At 35.7% G+C, this 14,634-nt stretch overlaps 1 protein-coding gene across 4 annotated transcripts in view; it reads left to right on the top strand.

The window, feature by feature from the left end:
• Positions 1-14,634, top strand: part of fa2h (fatty acid 2-hydroxylase) — a 55,711-nt gene that overhangs the window by 27,916 nt on the left and 13,161 nt on the right. For all 4 annotated transcript variants that reach the window (XR_015525863.1, XR_015525862.1, XR_015525861.1 and 1 more), the window contains exon 2: positions 6,692-6,790. Coding sequence is in view for 1 of the 4 variants with exons in the window: in NM_001430959.1 (NP_001417888.1) it covers positions 6,692-6,790 (99 nt within the window). In the remaining 3 variants the exon portion in view is untranslated. The remainder of the gene's footprint in view (positions 1-6,691; positions 6,791-14,634) is intronic.

The raw sequence follows: 14,634 nt of genomic DNA, 5'->3' as shown, positions 1-14,634 counted from the left end.
AAAGGTGCACAGTATAAACCAGCTTAAGAAGTCATGAAAGTCTGTCAAAAGCATGTTAACACAGAAAACAATGGAAAAGTAGCAAGTAGCAATATTGGAATTGAAAAGAGCATTCTTTGTATGGTATTAATTGTCAGAAAAATGGCTAATTCGTTTTAATATGATATTTTTCATATGAAAACGTATGATTTTTGAACAGAGGCCTGCCCCCAAACCTACCCCTAAACCCCCCTCCCCCCGTTTGTACTAAAATGTATGACTGAGAAAGCAAAGTAGCCACTGAATCAAAACAGTTACAAATTCTGCACCAAAGTTATGAGATTGCCTTGGAATTAGCAGTGCTCAAATTTGTGTACACACTGAAAAAAATTCTGGCTTCCTCAAAATACCTTAATGTTGTCCCAACACAAATCTATTAAGTTGTAATTATTTTTGAAGCAAATTCAAGTGGATTGAACATAAAACAATTAAGTTGTCAAGAATCATGTTACTTAATTTTATTTCAAATAAGCAGATTGAACAAGCAGCAAACATATCTTTTTTGAGTGCACGACCTACAGATCCACGACCTTTAGAGCTGATTGAGACGCACCCATAGAGTTCATCAAGATCAAGATTGTGTCTCGGATGTTTATGTATTATCATACAGTACTAATTGTTCACTTGAAAGCATGTCATCAACTGAGCGTGTGCATACATGTCAGAATGACTTTGTTCATTTGACCTGTACTTTCCTATCCATTTTGTATTGTGTGAAAGGCCTGTGGTGCAGGTTTTAAGCACTCTGATAGAAACTGTATCTATAACGACAATTGTTTGTTTCTAGATGCAATCCCTTGTGTGTTTTCCTATAGCCACTAGTTTAGTGTTGGTGTCTGTGTGTGCTGTCTGCACTCTTGTTAAAGATACTTATTTAAATTGAGTGGAAACGACACAATTCTGAAGTTGTTTTTGGGCAGCCTAATTGATTCATGTTGAATCCACTTAAATTTGTAAAAACCATGACATTAACTTAATCGATTTGTGTTGGGACAGTATGAAGGAATTGTGTGAAACCCTGCATTTTTAACACTGTGTGCATTTTTGTGAACTTTTATTTAGGGGTGGGTGGTGAAAAAGAGTTTGTTTTAGGTGTGTGCATTTTGATTCAGCTTTACTATAACAACTGAAGTTTAATCCTCCCAGTGATAATTCCCCTTTCCTCTTCTCGCATTTGTTTTATGTGTGTTTCTAAGCTAATGATTGGCGTGGCTCACTGTAAACAATGAAACGCCCCAGCAGGCACGTATGCATTTTCTCCTAGGTGTGTTTAGTAGGTGCAATAAAATGAATTGGCCAATATCGAACTGTATTTTTTGTATATAATTGTTTAATGTGAGTGTTGTTTTAGGCTGTTAAGAGTTAAAGTGTGATGTTATATCAGATGTGACAACAATAATAACCTGGAATGATTTTGACTAAGCTGAGTAAGTAGGTAAAGTGACAAAAAATGCACTGAAAATGAGCTTCATGTGTTTAGGTTGTTTGGTCAGCCAGTTATCTGGAATATCTGGTCAGGCTTGTTGGAGTTTAAAAGTAATGCTTGTATGGCAGAAAACGTGTGTACAGTACAGGATGTGACATTTTTATTGTTTCATACAGAATGCTGTTCTGTTGAATTTAGGCATTAAGACATTTAAAACATTATAAAAGATTTCTATTTAAAGTAAACGCTGACTTTTGGAAGTTTTATTCATTAAAGAGTGTATATTAATACTTTTTTTAGTATTTATAATAATAAATATTTCTTGAGAAGAAAATCTCAAATTTAGATTTCTAAAGGATTGTCTAATGATAACAAAGATACAGATTTCTGTCACAAAAGTAAATTATATTTTAAAATACACACTTAATTAGGTACACCTTACTAGTACTGGGTTGGACCCCCTTTTGCCTTTAAAACTGCCCTAATCTTTTGTGGCATAGATTCAACAAGGTACTGGAATTATTCCTTAGAGATTTTGGTCCATATTGACATGATAGCATCACGCAGTTGCTGGAGATTTGTCAGCTGCACATCCACGATGCAAATCTCCCATTCCACCACATCCCAATGGTGCTCTATTGGGTTGAGATTTGGTGACTGTGCAGGCCATTTGAGTACAGTAAACTCATGTTTAAGAAACCAGTCTGAGATGATTCACGCTTTGACACGGCGAGTTATCCTGCTGGAAGTAGCATTCAGAAGATGGGTACACTGGTCATAAAGGGATGGACATGGTCAGGAAATACTCAGGTAGGCTGTGGTGGTGTTGACATGATGTTCAAGTGGTACTAATGGACCCAAAGTTTGCCAAGAAAATATCCCCCACACCATTACACCACCAGCCTGAACCGTTGATAAAAGGCAGGATGGATCCATGCTTTCATGTTGTTAACGTCAAATTCTGACCCGACCATCCAAACATAGCAGCAGATATAGAGACTCATCAGATCAGGCAATGTTTTTCCAATCTTCTGTTGTCCAATTTTGGTAAGCCTGTGCAAATTGTAGCTTCAGTCTCCTGTAGCCCATCCACCTCAAGGCTGGATGTGTTGTGCGTTAAGTAATGCTCTTCTGCACACCTCAGTTGTAACAAGCGGTTATTTGAGTTACGGTTGCCTTTGTATTAGCTCTAGCCAGTCTGGCTATTCTCCTCTGACCTCTGGCATCAACAAGGCATTTACGCCCAATGAACTGCCTCTCACTGGATATTTTCTCTTTTTTGGACCATTCTCTGTAGACCCTAGAGATGGTTGTGCGTGAAAAGTATTAGATTCTGAAATACTTAGACCAGCCGATCTGGCACCAACAACCATGCCACGTTCAAAGTCACTTAAATCACCTTTCTAATTCATTCTGATGGTTGGTTTGAACTGCAGCAGATCGTCTTGACCATGTCTACATGCCTAATGGCATTGAGTTGCTGTCATGTGATTGGCTGATTAGAAATTTGGGTTAACAAACAGTTGGACAGTTGTACCAAATAAAGTGGCCGGTGAGTGTATATTCAAGTAGAAAGTGGATTTGAAATTATATTTTACAATATTATTGTTTTGCTGGAATTCTGATTAAATAAATGCTCATTAAATAGTTTAATAAACAATAAAAAAAAATCATCTTCCCCAGTATGTGTGTACTTGTATGTGTTTGTGCGTGTGTGTGTGTGTATATATATATATATATATATATATATATATATATATATATATATATATATGCAACATTATTATATAGCTTGTTTACAAAAAGTACAATAGTTGAAATTAGCAAAAAAATGTTCCATGTTTATATTCATTTTTAGACAATACATTATTAATATGTGGTGGACAAACTTTTACTCAACGCCTTGCCTAGTAAATCAATAAATTAATAGAAAACTTCTTTGTAGCTTTAAAAATTAATTTTTTGTCTATTAATGTGGCGTATTGTTGTATAATATTACCTTATTTGTAAGTTATAAGTGAAAAAGCGTGTCAGATTAAAGCTGTCAAATGCAGAGGTTGATGACAGGAAGTGGGTGAAAGCCTCAATGTGAGAAAAAAGAAAAGGAACATGTAGAAAATAAACAGGACACAATCGTGTGGTCACAAATAGTGGTTTTTGGTTGGATTTTGTTGAAAACAAAGGTCATGAAAACTGAGTCAGGCTGTGACCTTCTTATTCTCACTTTTTTTCAGTTCTTACCCTATAGATAGAAGGGACTCTGTTAGGACAATCTGTGTTGCAAACTTGAAATTCCCCTGATAATATTGTATTAACATTTCCAGATGATAATACTACATCAATAAAATAAGTTATGCATTGATGTACAGTACACACAGAAACAGAAGTGCGCATTGCTCACATGTGCATTTTTAATTATTTTTGGGGGCTATAGTCCATGTAAAAAAAAATGAAACGTGTTACAGATTTTCAGCTGATCAATTATTACAAGATAACAGCTTTTCTCTGGGTTTAAAAATGCAAACTTTTGATTAAGGATTTACATGGCATTTTTTTAAAATGGTGCTGTTATTTATTTCTATATTTATTTATGGTGGCATGGTGGTTCATTGGTTAACACTGTCGCCTCACAGCAAGAAGGTGATTGGTTTAAATCCAAGCTGGGTCAGTTGGCTTTTCTGTGTGGAGTTTGCATGTTCTCCCTGTGTTGGCTTGGGTTTCCTCTGGGTGCTCCGGTTTCCACCACAGTCCAAAGACATGCAGTACAGCTGAATTGAAGAAACAAAATTTCTGTGGTGTAGGAGTGTGTGTGAATTAATGTGTATGGGTGTTTCCCAATCCTGGGTTGAGACTGGAAGGGTACCAGCTGCATAAAACATATGCTGAAATAGTAGGCGGTTCATTACGCTGTGGCGACCTCTTAAAAGGTGACTAAGCTGAAGAACGAATGAATATTAATTTATTCACTCGTTCATTCTTTCTTCATGAAAGCTTGTAAACTAATTTCTATGTTTTGGCAGGGAAATCAAAATGATGTATTAGCACGCTCTCAGGATCTTGCTGAAGGAGTAAAAATTTACCAAAAAAAAAGGATTAACTCAAAATATAGTCTCACAAAGACAGATCTATGTAGTCTACAAAGTCAATGTCACTAATAACCAAAGCCAGACAGAAACTATGGAGGTTTTTTGCTTTTTCTGTACAAAACTTGGTAAAAAATGAAAATGAAAAGGTTGTGGTTGGACTACATTGTTCAAGTAAATGCCCTCACAAAGATATGTGTGTGTGTCAGGTGTGAACGGGGGCAGGGTTAATCACCTCTTTAACATTAGAATGGTATTGTGCGATGCGAGACCTGTTTAATATTTCACCTGTCCCACCAAACTAGCCATCTGTGAAGGGTGTGTTTAAGTGTGTGTGTGTGTGTGTGTGACCCTATGGAGAAATACGTAGCTCTGTGGGATTAGGCATGACGTGGTGTGTGCTGTGCACCACGTGAACAAGGCGGTGTACTTTGTATGGTGGCATGATGGTGGTTATGATGAGGTATGCGTTTTATCCATTACGTCAAAAGGCTGTTTATTAAGGGTCTGCGTCATATTGCTGGAATTTAGAATGGTACATTTGAATAGATTTCTTGTAGTGGAGTGTAGCGTCCCAGAGTTCATATATATATACAGTCAAGCAACCAAAATGACTCATACTCTGGGCAAATTCTGACTTTAAGTTTTTGTTTAAATGTAAATAAATATTTTTTTACACAATGATGCCTCTTGTACACGGTCTTATTATCTTTTGATAGAGCTTGTTTCATTTCCGGCCAAAAAACAACCTTGATGGTTGAATAAAAGTAAATTTACTTTAAAATGAGTTATGTTTAATAATAAGGAAATGACACAATGAGAAAGTGGTGAACTAATGAAATGTTTTTAACACTTTATTTAAAAAGCTTTTTTGGTGATGACAGCTTAAAGACACTTCTCATATCTAGAATGAAGTCATGACTTGCTCAAGTGTGAGTTTTTTTAATAGACTTCAGCAGTGTAAACATCTTGATGGTTCTGTGGGTCTCGTCTATCAAATCTAATCTTTATTTTATATGTTCTTTTGGATTTAGGTCAGGTGATTGGCTGGGCCATTCTACAGCTTGATTTTCCTTCTCTGAAAGCATCTGAAAGTTTCCTTGGCTGTATTTTAGATCATTGTCTTGCTGAAATGTCCACCCTGGTTTCATCTTCATCATCCTGCTAATGTTGGACTGAAGCAGCTAATATTATTTCCAATGAGGAAGGGTAGAGGGTTGCTGAAGAACTGCTGAGAGATTTCAGCTGCTGTCTGAGGTTTCGCTGCCTTTCTACACCCCCTGTTCCTCATGTGTTAAATCATATATATATATATATATATATATATATATATATATATATATATATATGTGTGTGTGTGTGTGTGAGTGTGTGTTGGTATTCATTGATTTAATTTCTGAACATCTCCATTCCTGGCTGCTTTTTATTTATTTTTTTCTTTGTTTCTTGCCATCATTTTTTACCTTATTGGGACAGTATTACTTGGGCAGAAAGCAAATTTTGAGTGTGATGGGGGGTGGTTGGTATGGTATTTATACTCGGGAACGTGAAATAGCAGTTGTGCGACATTTTAAAGGCTAACGGTGCTGAAACAAGAGACTTTTTATTATCTCATTGCATTAATACTGTCTGTGTTGTTATATTGCATATATATTGTCTGCATGCATGTATAAATACTGATTTATTTTGCTTTATTTATTGGTAGTATTTAGTGTTCTTTTATATGTGTGTTTAATTGTTTGACAAACCACTGATGAAATAATAACCTGTGAATAAATAACGCAAAACGAAATTATGAAGAGCATCAGGCTGTATTACCAATGTTAAAGGTGTACTCATTCATTTTTTTAAAAAATTATCTTACTTTTTTATTACTCAACCAATAAATAAGGCTTTTCACCCAAAGTAAGGAATAGTCATTTTAAATATGTTTAAACCATTTTTTTTCCTCGTGGTGGCTGCCATGTTGATCACATGACCAGATGTGTTTGGTATTTGCCTCAGTTGTCAAACGGGTTCATTTCTGTCAGTATCAAGTATCCAACAATCAGCAAAACAAAGAGAAACTGAACACGGGTGAATCTCATCTCATCAAACACCATCAGTCAAGTTTATCTGAGCTCCTTCTATTCTTCTGTTCTAGACTCTGAGACAGAGGAAAAAGATTCCAGAAAGCATCACAGAAGAAGAAGAAGAAACGACCTCGGCCATCAATAAATGCAGCAAAGTCGACGAAGAAACGGTATGCAGATTTCATGCTAACTGCTGTTAGACACATTCCCCATTACAATACATAAAAGTCACGGGAAATGGCTTTTCCTGGATATATTTTTGCACATCCGTACAGACACAATCACAAGTACATTTCTGTGGACAAAACTCTAAAGTTTATAGGACCACATTTAAATATGGCGAATAATCATTCACTCAAAATAAAATATTTTTTTGCTCGTTTAAACTACTTATTTAAAATAAGCTGAATCAACAGAATTCTTGAGATTTCATTTGGACAACTTAAAGTTAACTTAATCGATTTGTGTTGGGACAACATGAATGAATTGGGTGGAACCCTTAATTTTTTACAGTGTTCCGGTATTTTTGACCAAAGCAATATTACAGCGATCAAAGACCAATTATGCCCATCCATTTTTTTGCCATTAACAGATGCATTGTGGTTTGTTTCTGAGAGGTGTGTTGCCATGTCCACTTATTATAACAATACAGTTTATGGGGTCAATAAAGTGCAGATACAGACAGTAATATTTGGAGGAGTTTACTTATTTATTTGTTCGTAAGATAAAACATTTTGGTTTAAGCCCGCAGGTTATTATTGGCTTACTTTAATATGCACTTTTATATTTTAGCAAAGTCTGGTAGCACTAATAATAAATAATGTTCCTCTTTTGCTGTAATTTCGTGCGTATGAAGAACAGATAACATCTCTGACACACATTTAACCCGCGGTGTAGTTTTTTTATTTCATATTTTGTATTTTAGAGGATTTTATGACATAAATTATATAATTTTGCAGTAGTTTTAATCCATTTATGATATGTTAAACACTTTTCGAGGACAGTCCTGAAATCTCCAACTTATACTGTTTTAAATTGTGATTGCTTAGACGTTCGAGACTTTTAGAAGAAAGAGGAAGAAGAAGAAACTAGGCAGAATATTGCTGAAGTGGTTAAAAATGTAATAGAAAGCAAATAAATTTCTTATCAGTTCCGTTTTATTGTTTTAAAAATTTTGTAAAAAAATTCTAATTTCAGATGACATCTCAAACGTATAATTTAAGGCTTACTGTATGTATTAAAAATGCTTAGGTACAGGTATCAATTCATGAAATGAGTCTCTCATTCATTTCCAATACATTGCATTTTTGTCTATAAATAACATATTTGTGGCATTTTTCAGGTCAATTTAACAATTTTTTTTTAAATAATGTGCATTCATGTATTTTTTTCTGTGTTTGCTCACCTGGCATGGGAAAAAAATCATAACCAAGTTTCATAACATCTCATAACAGTAAAGAGAATATTTAATAACTGACTAAACAGCACCAGAACATTCATTTTGGTTCTGTGCACACTAGAAGTTTTGTAAACGTGGTTGTTAAGCTGACGTTTTTGTAAGTGAATTCTGTGTTAGTGAACACAGCTATATTTGGTGATTCATAAAATGGAACTTATTGGCTATGTGTGAGTTTAAAAATTAATAAGTATGGCAACTGTAAATACAGTAAGGCATTGTGAAACAAAATAAGCTAAATAATGAAAACTTGGGGAAAAACAACACCAAAACGACAACGACAACAACGGTTATTTTGTGGTCCTGAAAATAGACTTTAGCTGCGTCTCAAATGGCACACTATACACTATGCATTCATGCACAATGTACTTATGCACTTACACACTCAACAGCATAGTAGATGTATGTAGTGTCATCCCAAATAGAACACTAATGTTTTTTTACTAAGCGGAAATTCAAACCGTTTTCTTGATGACTTTTGATAGTTGCCAAATCATTGAAATAAATGACTAAACTATTAAATGAAACCTGCTGTGAGTATAACCGCAATCACCGTCTGAGGGCGCTATAATCACTCTTGTAGGAGAATTTCCCTTTCACCATCCAAAATAAATCAAGTTATCCAACATGTGCACCCGATAGCTCCACCCCTTCCAACATTACACACTTCATTTCACTGTGCTTCATCCGGGTAATTTAAGTGCACTTATTATTTTTAGAGTTTACTGTGTAAATGCACTACTTACACTATTTATACTACAAAATGGCGTAGAATAGTGCATAAGTATGCGATTTGTGATGCAGCTTCTTTAAGCAGTGTGCAAGACTTTGCAAGAAGTCCTATTATCGTCTCAGTGTAAATACCAAAATTTCGAAGGATTTCTAAAAAAACATTATGCGGCAACAATCACAGACTGAAGGACTTTCGTCTGCAATGGCGGGTGGTGTTTCTCCACAAAGTGATATGGCCACCTAGTGACCTGGCATGCATACTACAACATTTTTAGTAATTTTAGTCGATTAATACGTGCAAATGGGAATTGTTTTGACAACATAACCCTCTGCATGCAAAACCTTTCCACTTTAGCCCAATGTTTTGATTTAAACCCTCAATATGAATTTCCTTTGTAATCCACAACAAGCCCCAGCTGCTGGTGAACTTGAAGCTAAAATATTTCTTTTATCAGTCGCTTTTAAATTGTTGGTGTATTCACATGGCAAGTAGAAAAATCATTACTAAGTTTTAAAAGATTGTGTAAAACAATCAAACAAAACATTCATTTCAAGAGTTCACACTTAGCTCATGATTTATACATAGCTTGTTTGGCATGCTGTCCCGGGAGAGAGCCCTGAGCTCAAGGGATCCTCGAGCCCAGGGCTCCCCCCCTTTTGCAGGGCGAGTGGAGATTGAGCTCAGATCTATCTCAAACTCCCCCGCTGCTGAGGCCAAGGCGAACTTCCTGAGAGTAAGACATTATAAAAAAGGTTTAGGCTTGTTTTATCTATAATATAGAGCACATTTGGATGGTGGGAGGAAACCGGGGAACCCGGGGGAAGCCCACGCGGACACGGGGAGAACATGCAAACTCCACACAGAAATACCAGATGGCTCAGCGAGGACCCAACACCATTGGTATTCTTGCTGTGAGGCAACAGTGCTAGTCACTGGGCCACCGTGCCGCCCATTCTGGATAAAGGAGAAAGAAGGGCAGGAGGGGGGTTTCTTCCAGACGAAGATAGTTGTAGAAAGGAAATGAGGATATATATAGTGATTTGGGATCCTTTGATTGGAGGATCATAATTAGCTAATGCTGGGTCAATCATGAGCACATGCTCCTCTCGAAATTAGTTTAAAATTAAACTTCACTTTTATTTACAAAATACACAAGGTTGTTAATACTTTTTTGTAAGTTGATTCGGTGTTATTAAGCATAGCTATACTTGCCGATTCATAAAATGGGAGTTAATGGCGTAAATGTGGAAGTTAAAAACGTAATATATTTGGCAACTGAACATACACTGAGGTACTGTATTATGCAACAAAATAGACCAAATAATGAAAACGTAGGGGTAAACAACACCATTTCCAACAAAAACGGTATTTTAGGGGTATGAAAATCGAAACATATGGAAACTGCTTTCAGAGTGCAAGATTTGTAAGCAGCACTGCTATCGTCTCAGTGTAAATACAAACAAAAAGTGGATAAAAAAACCCATCATGTGACCAATGCTGTTTCTCCACAAAGTGATATGGCCACCTAGTGACCTGGCATGCATACTACAACATTTTTAGTAATTTTAGTCGATTAATACGTGCAAATGGGAATTGTTTTGACAACATAACCCTCTGCATGCAAAACCTTTCCACTTTAGCCCAATGTTTTGATTTAAACCCTCAATATGAATTTCCTTTGTAATCCACAACAAGCCCCAGCTGCTGGTGAACTTGAAGCTAAAATATTTCTTTTATCAGTCGCTTTTAAATTGTTGGTGTATTCACATGGCAAGTAGAAAAATCATTACTAAGTTTTAAAAGATTGTGTAAAACAATCAAACAAAACATTCATTTCAAGAGTTCACACTTAGCTCATGATTTATACATAGCTTGTTTGGCATGCTGTCCCGGGAGAGAGCCCTGAGCTCAAGGGATCCTCGAGCCCAGGGCTCCCCCCCTTTTGCAGGGCGAGTGGAGATTGAGCTCAGATCTATCTCAAACTCCCCCGCTGCTGAGGCCAAGGCGAACTTCCTGAGAGTAAGACATTATAAAAAAGGTTTAGGCTTGTTTTATCTATAATATAGAGCACATTTGGATGGTGGGAGGAAACCGGGGAACCCGGGGGAAGCCCACGCGGACACGGGGAGAACATGCAAACTCCACACAGAAATACCAGATGGCTCAGCGAGGACCCAACACCATTGGTATTCTTGCTGTGAGGCAACAGTGCTAGTCACTGGGCCACCGTGCCGCCCATTCTGGATAAAGGAGAAAGAAGGGCAGGAGGGGGGTTTCTTCCAGACGAAGATAGTTGTAGAAAGGAAATGAGGATATATATAGTGATTTGGGATCCTTTGATTGGAGGATCATAATTAGCTAATGCTGGGTCAATCATGAGCACATGCTCCTCTCGAAATTAGTTTAAAATTAAACTTCACTTTTATTTACAAAATACACAAGGTTGTTAATACTTTTTTGTAAGTTGATTCGGTGTTATTAAGCATAGCTATACTTGCCGATTCATAAAATGGGAGTTAATGGCGTAAATGTGGAAGTTAAAAACGTAATATATTTGGCAACTGAACATACACTGAGGTACTGTATTATGCAACAAAATAGACCAAATAATGAAAACGTAGGGGTAAACAACACCATTTCCAACAAAAACGGTATTTTAGGGGTATGAAAATCGAAACATTTGGAAACTGCTTTCAGAGTGCAAGATTTGTAAGCAGCACTGCTATCGTCTCAGTGTAAATACAAACAAAAAGTGGATAAAAAAACCCATCATGTGACCAATGCTGTTTCTCCACAAAGTGATATCACCACCTACTGGTCTGGAATGCATACTACAACATTTTTAGTCATTTTATTCGATGAATACGTGCAAATTAGGAATGCTTTTATAACATAACCCCCTGCATGCAAAACCTTTCTACTTTTAGTACAACATTGTGATATAAACCCTCAAAACAAATTTCCTTTGTAAACGGCAATAAGCCCCAGCTGCTGGTAAACTTGAACCCAGAATATTTCTTTTATCGGTGCTTTAATCATCGTATTGCAAGTTCGTTTATTTGCTATCTGGAAGTAGAGCTCTGGTTCATATGACAGGAAACCACAAGCAGTCATTCCCCTTTTCTGAGTGTGAAACGCCAGCAGCAGGTGGCTATCTTTCTGTTGTCATTTACTGTCACTCTTTAAGACTTTCTGTGGGCAAACGACGACACAGAACGCATCAAAGCGAAAATGTAGTTGTTTGCAGTCAGTGAAAGGATATGTGAAAATGCTGGTGTATACACACGACTCTGTTTTTGCATGTGAATGTCCTGTGTGTCTTTTAGAGGCATGCGGGTCTTTCACAAGCATCGATTGTTTGGATTTGACAGACGGGTCAGTGATCTGGAGAACACTGAACTCCTTTTTTTTTCTCGAAACCGTCCTGTGCCAATTATTACAACCTTCTGTTTTGCATGTGTGTGTGAATGCTGCTTATAGAGAAACATGTCCTTATTCAGTATTGTTAAAATGGTGTAAACTGTGTTTTATTACTAGCTAACTTTAAAAAAATCTATAAACAGTTCATAAATTATATATGAATTATTTATTTATAAAATGTGTGTGTGTGTGTGTGTGTATATATATATATATATATATACAGTGCGATGTTGCTGTATGTCAGCACTGGTGGGAGGCGTGCGTTGGCCCTAGTGTCCCACCAGTGACGATCTACAGCCACTTCGTACTGTTACGAGTGTAATATTGTGTTTATACAACACTTTGATGGCATAATAGTGTATATAAAAAAGAAAATCAAGCACAGAGAGTCTCAAAATCTTTCTGTAGGAGGAACTGCAGCCATCTTTGGTTTTAAGACTTTAAGATAAGTCCCATCTCACACTCAACACACTACAATTATTATGGTATAAATACAGCACTACAGCATACAAAAGAGAGAGATCGACTTAGAAAGTCACTTACCAGTTTAAAATGATTTGATCAGCTCTAGTTTAAAATTACGCTGTATTTTCCTCCTCTAAGGGCTTATTATGCGGTCTCTGTTACCATCTTGTGGATGGACAACATGAGGCGTCTTTGGTCTGCTCAATGACAGGCTGCGCTGTCTCTTAGAAATTATAAATATTTTAAAATAGGCACTATCCTTATAAATAAACTGCGTAGTTCCAATCTAAACAACTACATTCTCGACTAAAAAAGCCTCCAAAGTACACTATGTTGTCCAACAGAAGCAATATTTGTCCAACTATAGAGTGTTCTCTGCTTGTTGCTGTATGTGGATTCAAGAACCAGATACAACTGTTGTATAAATATATGTATATATATATATATATATATATATATATGTGTGTGTGTGTGTGTGTGTATATTTATATACACACATATATATATATATATATATATATATATATATATATATATATATATATATATATATATATATATATATATATGTATGTGTGTGTGTGTTTTATTTACATTTGAAAAATTGTATACATTTCAGATTTTTTATTATCAGATATTGTTTAAATTATAATTTTAAATGATATATTTTTAAGTAAAGTATATATACACACTGATATGACCAATATCTGTGTATACGTGAATGTAACAATATAATTTAAAATGTATTAAAATAAGTTATAGGCTCTTATTATATTTAATAATTATTTAAATTAAATAATAAATTCCTGTTCATATTTAATATATAGTTAATAACTTTAATACTAGTTACTAATTGTAAATGTATATGCATGCAGAATGTATTTTACCGTTTATAAAAAAAAATTATAATAAAAATTACTGACATTTACCCCACCCAGAGTTTTGTTTATAGTGTACATTATTCTCCAGCCTCAGGTGTGACGCTCCAACACTCGACTGTAACCTGTGCATCAGGCTTACACCTAACAGTTAGAATCATAATTAACACTACAATGAAGCTCACAAAGAAGGCAGGATAGGCAACCAGTCCAGACCAGATTTCTGCTTCGGTATAACAGGAATGTGCTTTATTACTGCACTCTCACTCATTCCCGCGTCGCTGCGAAGAGAAAAAAGGCGTCGAGTTGTATTGACGGTGTGACAGACTTTTTCCCAGAAACACACCTGAACACTTTCTGTTCTCATTCCAGTTCCACAAACAAGCGCAGTGCATATTATAAAGTGGGTGGTTGTGTCAAATCTTACTAAGTATTTATCCACGCAGTACTAACTAGAATTGACACCGATTGAACCTGAGCTGTGATGAAGCTTTTTTTTTAAAAGGGAGACACCACAGGTGAAAAAAATATTAATAATAATAAAAATAATTAATAATAATCATAAAATAATAAAAGTTCTTTGAATTAATTGCTTATATATACATATTTTTGGGGTAATTTTTTACTATGGTATGTTCAAATATGTAAATGAATGTGATCATTTGCATACAACAATGGGTGATGTCAGGTTCAAAATTTCTGTTTTGTTTGTTTTGTGGATATATTAGAGTTAAATGTTTTTGCAGAAAGCATTTTGAAGATCTCAGTCCATAATTCATAAAACACTCAGAAGAGCGAGGAAAAAAATTTCATTGCTTTTGTGTAATAAAAGTTATTTATATCTTATCTTATCTATCTATCTATCTATCTATCTATCTATCTATCTATCTATCTATCTATCTATCTATCTATCTATCTATCTATCTATCTATCTATCCATCCATCCATCCATCCATCCATCCATCCATCCATCCATCCATCCATCCATCCATATCTATCTATCTATCTATCCATCCATCCATCCATCCATCCATCCATCTATCATCTATCTATCTATCTATC

The sequence above is a fragment of the Danio rerio genome, chromosome 25 (assembly GCF_052040795.2).
Source record: "Danio rerio strain M-AB ecotype USA chromosome 25, GRCz13ab, whole genome shotgun sequence".
Taxonomy (NCBI): Eukaryota; Metazoa; Chordata; class Actinopteri; order Cypriniformes; family Danionidae; genus Danio; species Danio rerio.
The sequence above is the reverse complement of the archived record's forward strand: the minus strand, read 5'-3'. Positions and strand labels throughout refer to the sequence as shown.